At 46.5% G+C, this 9,128-nt stretch overlaps 1 protein-coding gene across 5 annotated transcripts in view; it reads right to left on the reverse strand.

The window, feature by feature from the left end:
- Nucleotides 1-8,504, reverse strand: part of MAP3K4 (mitogen-activated protein kinase kinase kinase 4) — a 73,236-nt gene extending 64,732 nt beyond the window's left edge. For 2 of the 5 annotated variants that reach the window (XM_021389779.1, XM_021389780.1), the window contains exon 1: nucleotides 8,281-8,499. In XM_021389779.1, coding sequence (XP_021245454.1) covers nucleotides 8,281-8,348 — 68 coding nt within the window. In that variant the 5' untranslated portion in view covers nucleotides 8,349-8,499. Of the gene's footprint in view, nucleotides 1-8,280 lie in introns of all 5 variants that reach the window. The other 3 variants (XR_002436377.1, XM_021389778.1, XM_021389781.1) reach the window with 3 other exon arrangements.

Consider the following 9,128-nt stretch of genomic DNA (forward strand, 5'->3'; position numbering starts at 1 on the left):
ACAGTATAATTAAATTGTACTTGGAACTAAGGACATGTCTGGCTTTTCAATCTGTTATTCTGATCATTTGGTTAAGCATCAAGCTTTTTCATTTCTTTTTTCCTGAATCGGAATTGCTACTACCAAGATAAACAGCAGATACGGTCCTTTTAAAGGTTCTTCTAATGCAATAATTTTTTAAGAACAGAAAAATCTTCAAAGTATGAATGGCAAAAATAATTAGACTTCCATTGAGCATCATCTCTCTATCAGGTCATGGATCGTTGTCCTCTTTAGGGAAAAAAAAAGGAAAACTTCATCGCATTTGGAAAATATTGCTTCTTGGCAAACACCTATGTTTTTGTGTAAGGAACTGGAACGGGCATCTGTTACCTTCTGCCTTCCCAAATGTTAGAGAGAATAAGAACACACGGACACCTGTGCCACATCTCAACACTACAACAAAAAGCATTGAAAGCAAAATCGAACTGGTGGAAAAAGCAGCAACAAAAACTTTGTTTCCAGGTCATAAATCTTGTAGTCATTGCTTTACTCCAGAAAAGAGGCATCTGGATAACCAAAGTTGATAGTAAAGCTTGGCAGGAGAGCTTCTGTTTGAAGACCTAACAGAAACATTATGAGCAGAAAAAGGGATCTTCAGCTTATTGCCTCTACGGGCATGAAGACAATATTAAAAAAAAAGCACAAAGAAAAAGCATTGTTCTTTAAAACACTGTTTGCCCTTGCAGCTCTTCTTCCAGTTGGTAAGTAAAAAGCAAGACTGCTAACTCCTTTCATTTCTCAGGACCTGTTTTTCAAGCATGTTTCTCTAAGCCTATTTGTATATCCCTACTAACACCTTTCCATCTGCAGCATTCTTCCTTTCTAGAGGAAGTGGCTAATCCTGTCTTGTTAAAAGTATCCATGTCCCACCTCTTCAGAAAGCTAAGATGTAAATATTTATGAGTCACACTGAACCTTTCATCACTTTCTCTACTCTTAAAAATAGATATAATGTAAAGCACATCAATGTCAGGGCTAATAGAAGTGGGTGAAAAACAAACCTGAAACTTATGTTAAAGGTAGAAGAAAGTTTGAAGGAGAGACAGTGATGCCAAAGATAATGCCAAGAAGTTATTTGAGGGAAGGGGAAAATATTTCATTATGCTGCCACCTTAAAACATCTTAAGGCAGAAATATAGCACATTTCTGTATTTTTTTCAAATTGCTAAGCACCTCCAAAGAATATTTTAAAGAAGAAATAATACCATATAATAATTCAAACTGAGCTGTACATCATTATGTTTTTTCCTTTCAGAGGAACAGAGAAAGGCACGGTATGTGCACAGAAGCTAGCAATCAAACTCAGCAGTTGACTTGATGGGGGAATATGTTAACTTTTTGGTACATCAGCACATCAATTACTCATCAGACCAAGATGCTCAAGTGAAAACTATACAGCCACATTACTGATAGATCCAGAAAGAATGCAGGGAAATCACAGAATGGCTTAGGTTGGAGGAGACCTTAAATATCACCTAGTTCCAACTCCCTACCATGGGCAGGGCTGCCACCCACCAGAATAGGCTGCTCAGGGCCCAGTCCAACCTGGCCTTGAACACCTCTAGGGATGGGGCATCCATAACCTCTCTGGGCAACCTGTTCCAGCACCTCACCATCCTCAGAACAAAGTATTCCTTCCTAACATCTAACCTAAATCTCTCCTCTTTTAGCTTAAAGCCATTCCCCCTTGTCCTATCATTATTTACCCGTGTAAACAGTCAGTCCCCCTCCTGCTTGCAAGCTCCCTTCAAGTACTGGAAGGCTGCAGTGAGGTATCACTAGAGCTTTCTCTTCCTCAAGTTAAACAAACTTAACTCCCTCAACCTTTCTTCATAGCAGAGATGCTCAAGCCCTCTGATCATCTTTGTGGCCCTCCTCTGGACCTGCTCCAACAGCTTCACATACCTCCTGTACAGGGGGCCCAAGGCCTGAATGCAGTACTCCAAATGGGACCCCACGAGGGCAGAGTAGAGGGGTGCAATCACCTGCCTAGCCCTGCTGGCCACCTCTCTGTTGATGCAGCCCAGGATACTGTTGACCTTCTGGGCTGCAAGAGCACACTGCTGCCTCATGTCCAGCTTTTTGTCCATCAGGACCCAAAGTCCTTCTCTGCAGAACAAGCCTGTCTTCCTCTCAGGAAGAGACCACGGGAAAGAAAAGGCAACCTGCTGGTCAAACACACTGAGCATGATGTGAAATAATTCCCTCAGTCACACTCTTCTGGCTGCATGTGAAGCAACTTGGAAGATGACTGCTCCTGCTGGTTTCCAGTGACACTTTGCCAGAGGTCACCAGCCCCCAGGATGCACTGGTGTAACTGAGCATACCAACCCTGGTTCTTCACTTCTTCTGCCAAAACAATTCAGCTTAGCTGGAATGCTTTTGTTAGCAGAATTTTTCCAACTTAAATCACTTTGAATTTGATTGGGCAACCAAATACACATAATGCTATGCTAGCAAATCTCATTATGGCAGAAATCCTTAGTTTGGGAGTGGAAGAGAAGACAGAGCTGTTGGGAGATGAGAATCATAACTTCCATTCTGGGCCAGCTTCAGAATTAATGCCATTCTATATCTGCAGCAATGATAAAAGCAGAAGATGCTTAAGGTAATACCTGTATCAGTCCAAGAACTGGTTGAATTACACAATTCCGATAGCTTATTTATAAATTAAACTATGAACAAGGGCACCGTGGCACAGAAAAAATTACAGAAAGACTATAACTTCATCAGTAAATAGCCAGAATGTGTTAGCAGCACTGTAATAGCATCTTCCACTCACTATTTATACCTTATTTCCACTCAGAGATTAACCTATTGCACGGCTGCACAAACACTAACACACAAAGCCACTATGAAGGCTTGACTTGCATCCACCAGCTTGGGAACTATGGGCTTACCCTGCAAGAGCCACGCTAACAGTTAAGCACCAAGGACAACAAATCCCAGATTCAGCTGAAGAGAAGAACAAAACAAGTATTTCTGCTGCAAGGTCAACAGCAGTTTGTTGCAAGACTTCACTGCAATAGAACAAACAGTATTTCCACAGAAATCAAGAAGGAAAAAAAAAAAAGTAATTACCGTGGAAAAAAAAAAAAACCAACCTAATTCAAAGCTTGGAGCCAACCAGTTCATCTATGATTGATTCCCATTGACACATTTTCCCCCTTGGCAACTCTCAGTTTGAGCCATTTAATAAGAACAGAATGGCTCAGCAAGCAAGAACACCCTTCATATCTAGAGCAGACCTCAAGCACATTTGCCTGCAGCCTGCTCCCCCTTGTACAAAGATCTTCAGAGCACGGTACTTGAATGAAGTCACTGCAGAATGAAGCCACCAGAAATCTCTATCGAGACCAGCTACATTTATTTGAAGAGAGAAACTCAAACTAAATATTCTGCTTCTCGAGACCCAGAAACTCCTGCAGTCAGTTTGGTAAATTACTAATACTTTGACACTTTTCCCAAAATTCTTGAGCAGAAGCTTCCAACCATTTGGTTACTGTATTTATGGCAGAAAGATGTACAGTCACAGGGAAATGCAACAAGAGTTATTGAAAGAGCAGAGAGGTGTTGAGGCACCACAAACTGACAGTAAAATCTGATAAATTTCAAAAAGACAGAAACCATCAAATGAGTTAAAAATAAATTAACCAAAACGGAAATTACTTTTCATCATACCTTTTTATTACAAGCAGAAGTAACAGTTATTGAGACTTGTTTAAATTTCCTTTTCCCTGCATGTTACACCAACTAGGAATAAGCATAAAAATAAACAAAATAAAGCTCATAATGTTTTGGCAGTTCTTCATGTTCTGATGTCAGAAAAAATAATAATAATAATAATCAGGACTTCCTGTTCTTTTTCACTAGTAAATTTGGAAACAAAAAAGTTAACTGATTTTTTCATCTTGGACTATTTTAGGTTTTCATGAAAATGTGGATGATGACATAACAGCATTTATAGCATATGCATGTACATTGTGATCTGAGCTTCCTCGCAGTGCTCTCCCCATACAAAAAGGTATTACTTGATTAAAACTATATCAAAACTTATTTTAACAAAAAGGAGCAACCATCTAATTCTGACATCACTCTGTAGCATGTCAGGAAAAAAACTGCGAAAATGCTGATGGTTTTGTTAGATTTCCACATTCACTTTTAAGCCTAGAAAGAGAGGCTGCAAAAAAGTTTCCTGGAGAAACAGGAGCTAAGAAAGCTTCACCCAGCCTATCCAGTATCCAGCTTCCTTCTCTCCAGTGCCTCAGAACAGTCAACACAACTAAGTGGTAACTGGACACAGGAGCAGAACAAATCTCCTCCTCCAACTCGTGACAGCAGCAGACATTCATTTGGGCACTGAAGTTATGTCCTGCTTGTCTGAATCCAAAATAAAGCAGGTGAAGGTTCACGGCAAGCTGCTGTGCTCCTACACACAGAGTTGCTGGACTGCACGTGAACCAACATCAGACAAGCTGGTAACATACAAATCAGGGTGGTAAGAGCAAACATTGCAGTTTGGCTTTATGTTTGCAGCTGGTTGAGTATGGAACAATTTTCACCTTTTTAAAGGAATAAACTATTGTTACTAGATTACAGGCAAAACATAGCATTAACGTAGTTAATACTGAAGAGTAGAAGAAACCTTAAGGAGAACAACAGCCCTGCAAACATAAATGGCACATACACAATGGCAAATCCAACCGCACAGCTGAAGAACTAAAGCTGATGGACCCATACCTCCCTGCGCTGACAAAGGCCAACATGCTACTTAACCAGTAGTGGGTAGCATAAAAAATGGTCTTCTGTTAAACTGTATCTAAAATACACTTGGAATGGTTTATGATATGTGGCTGTCACGGAAACCAAATCTTTAAAATCTTCCAAAAGTCCCAGCTCGCTCCCTAGAATAAGTATCGCTGCACACTCCTCAACATTTCCATTAGATTTGGTAGATCTGTTTTTCATCTCAGCACAATTTGCATTCCACAAGGGCCAATACCACTTGCTTACATAATAGTAAAACCAATCTTGACATGGGCAGCTGTAATTAGCAGACACAAAACCAACTCCAGCAGCCACACAACACAGAGTAATCCTTGCTGCTGTAAATACCATAGACATCTCAGCAAGCACTTCACGTGTTTGCGTGCAGGTGGAGCAATCACTCATCCCAATCTTGCACATGCTAACAAGAAAATGTGATACATTAAAAACAGAGATTACATCTTACCTCATTTATGCATGGGGAAAAAAATGAAGACGAAGGCAGTGGTAAATCACTACACTTGAATCAACTTTCCAGTGGAAGCTATCATCCTAAGCTAATAATTTTAACTTTTTTTGCTGCTGATATACAATCAATCATACAGATACAGTCTGGCAAGCAGAAAAGTACGTTAAGCACAATTCATGTCATGACCTCGAGTTTCCCCCAAACAACAGATGCTGCAGACTAACAGCCCAATTGATTGTCATCAAACAGACAACAAGAGAGACAGACCACTGAAAAACTCCCGAGTGCAGAGGAAGCCTCCACCATCATTCCCTATTCTGTCCTGCTCTATTCACAGCCCCGCTCCTTCATTCACCTCTTGCACAGGATTTACGCCAGGACAAAAGAGGTCTACAAGCAATCAAGGACAGGTTAGAGTAGCCCTATGGCTCCTCACACCCTTACAGTGTGCCCAAGAAAATGGCATCCCAACAAAGGAAATGCTTAAGGCCTCATTTATCGCCATAATGAATTTTGTGCCATAAAGTCCTTGTGAGTGCCTAAGTTTGAGATGAGAAGATATAAAGCCTATAAGCCATGAACATGAAGTACCAAAGAGACACCTGTTTTATCTTGTGTTCTACGTTACCCAAGGGGAAAGACCTTGAAAACTCTTTGTTTGCTTGGTAACAAGAATCAATACCTAAACATGAATTCTTCACAGAACTTTCTAGGAGCATTATTTCCTTTATCCATAATCACAGCAGCCTGTCCATCACACAAGTGCAATCCTGTCTCAAATTCAGCATCTACTCTCATGCTCCAAGCACCTCATTTGGTTTGGAGCTGCCTCCCTTCTCTCCTGACCCTAAAGTGTACATTCAAGAAGGAAAGGAAGACCTGGGGGGAAAAAAAGTTTGCTTTTAGAGAGGAGTTCTAAATTAAATGCTTTGGGACATCTTGGAACAACTGTATCATCCAAATAAAGCCACGAATGTATTGCATGCTTACCTTACATTTAGAAAAGGTACCGCTGCATTTCTGCTCTGACAAGACAGAATCCTCACACATCAAAAGATTTCTGACACAAAAGGCTGTCTCACAACAATAAAGCAATCAACTTTCTTTTTAAACAAATGTAGCTGTCTTGCAAATGAGAATGGCTAAGGACTTGCCCAACAAAATTAAATTTAACTTAAAAAGAATGCATTATACTGACGCAGTGCTAGCCAGAGGAACATAAAAACACATTCGTATGCCACAAGTAGGACTGAAAGCAATCAGCCTATCCCACCAAATGGATTTCACACTGTCAGCCTGGTGAATCATGGTGATTTCAGCAAGATTCTGACCTCACAAGCAAGAATGACATACTTAACAATAGCTCCAAAATCCAAAGAAACTTTAGTTATGTTGAAAAAAGCCTCCGATGCTTTTTCTTAAAAGTAATGCAGAAATACAGTATTGCACAAAGCCAGAGAAGCAATTCTAAAGCCGTACACCAAGTCCACACCGAAGTGAATCACAGCAAAGTGCATGCGTTGCCCCACACCAATTAAGACTACCTAATTGTTTTGCGACATTTCCTTCCCACCCACCAGCTCACTCCGAAATAACTAATTCTGTTTTCATTTGCCGGGTAAGGTTGCCACCACACCATCCACACCCACATCCGACTCACATAAACTGTCTGCTAATAAGGAGAACCCAGCAGAGGTCAGAAATGGCCCCAGACAGGAAATGCCTGGGTGTATTCCAATGAGGCACTGCACTGCTCCTCTACACGAAGGCAGCCCAGGTCCACGTTGGTGCGCAAGCTTCACTTGAAAGCATTTTCCGCTTAACTTGTACGTATCACTCCTCGAAGTTGCTGTAAAAAGGGACCTTGACACTTACACATTCACTTGCCTTGTTGGCACTCATAATTACATATCGCAAAAGTATTTTGAAATAACTTTCCCGTTCCTTCTGTTCCTGCCATTCCCCACAACGTAAGAAAATCGGATCGTTAAAATACATCCGCAAAAAACCAAACCGGACATTATTCAGCCCCACAGCCTCAATGCAAACCGCGAGCATCCCCACGTCCCCTCCGTCCCTGCGGCGCAGAACAGCAGCTCGCACCGCGCGGGGCACACGGCAGCGCGAAGCACGCCGCGCTGCACACCTGCGGCACGCCGCCCGCCTCCAGCCCTGCGCAACTCATCGATCACCCGAGCGCTTCCAAACGCTTCCTGAATGCCTCCTAGCGAGGAGCGAAGCGCATCAACAGGATGTTATTTTAAAAAGAGAAACAAGCGCCAGCGAACTAACAACTCGGACTTATGCAACGCTTCTGCAGCCAGTTAGAAACGCTACGCCGTGAAGCAACCTGCACCCCCACCTCTCAGCGGGGCACGGACGGGGCAGGCGAAGAGCCCATGCGGGGTCAGCTCGCTCCGAGGCGGCGGCGGCACAGAGCTGGAAGCAGCGCACACAACGCAGCCGCTGTGCGGGAGCCTTTCCCGGAGCCGCACCTCCCGACGAGGATGCAGCCAGCAGCAGCGATGCGATGCGATGCGATGCGATACGATGCGATGCGATGCGATGCCCCGACTCCGCCGTCCGCCCCCAGCCCACGGCCGCCGCTCGCAGCGTTCCCCCCGCCCCCGCAGAACACAGTCCGTCCCCACTCCGGCAAAAGTTCTCTCGAGAGCCGGAGAACACCTCGCAACGCCGGTCCACTCCGCCGCCCGACCGGGGGGAGGAGGCGATGAGCTGCTAATTGCCGAGCGCCCACAAAGCACTGCCTTACCCACCACAGCCGCTAGAGATTTCTTATCGGAGCTCTCGCTGGCTCGGTGGGCGCGGTGCGAAAGCGCTGAGGCTGCAGAGCCGGAGCTCCGCGCACGGCGCGGGCAGAGCGCGACGCGCACCCGCCGCCCTGCAGCAGGGCTCGCCCGCCGTGCAGACACAATCTGGCAGCCGCCCCCGGCCCGCGCTACCCGCACGGAGCTCCCTATTTGGCAGCGCTCGGCACTGACCTCCCCGGCGGCGGCGACGGCTCCTCCATGGCGGCGGCGGCAGGGAGCAGCGCGGCGACGTCTCTCATGCATGCACCGAGGCCGCCATGGCGGCGGAACGCAGTGCGCGGCCCGGCCCGGCCCGCTGCGGCGCCAGAGGTGCAGCGGTGGAGGAGGGGACGGGGGTGGGAGCTCTACCCGGCTGCAGGGACCCGGCCGCCAAGAGCCGCCCGCGCGGCCGCCATCTTGGAATCAGCCTCAGAGGGCAGCGAAGCCGGGAGCATCGCTACGGCGCGCGAGGAGGGACCCGCCGAGCCACAGGCGCTCGCTGCGCCGCGGCCGGACCGGTGCGGGGGAGGCAGCGTTCCCCGCCCGGGACGCGCGGTGCTATCCGTCCCGCGGCCGCCCGCCCTCTGGGCGGTGGGAGCAGGGCGCGCCTCGGGAGCGGGGCGTTGTCGCCTGCAAGGCCAGGGGGCGGCGGCGGGGGTACCGCCCGGTGTTCGCGACCCGGTCTCGGACGGGAGGGCGGCGGCGCGGGGTAGCGGGAGGAGCTGATTGCAGCGCCAGCCGATGAGCGAGCCGGATTACGCGGGTTGTTTGGGGATACAGGGAGCTGCCGTCTCGGCGCTTGTCTGCCTCTCGGCGGGATGAGATGGGCCCGAGACGGCTGTCCCACGACAGCAGGCCGTGAGGTTGCTGAGACAGCGCCGCTCCGGAGCGTCTCGTCCGGACTGTGACTGGACCGGCTCGTTCAGGGCCATGAGTGCTCGGAACACATCCCGAGAGCAAAGGGACACTCGCGCAGGGCGGTAGGAAGAACAGCGTAATGTGGAAAAAGTACCATAACCTGGTGATTTACTCGTTCTTAT

This window comes from Numida meleagris, chromosome 3 (genome assembly GCF_002078875.1).
Source record: "Numida meleagris isolate 19003 breed g44 Domestic line chromosome 3, NumMel1.0, whole genome shotgun sequence".
In the NCBI taxonomy this organism is placed as follows: domain Eukaryota; kingdom Metazoa; phylum Chordata; class Aves; order Galliformes; family Numididae; genus Numida; species Numida meleagris.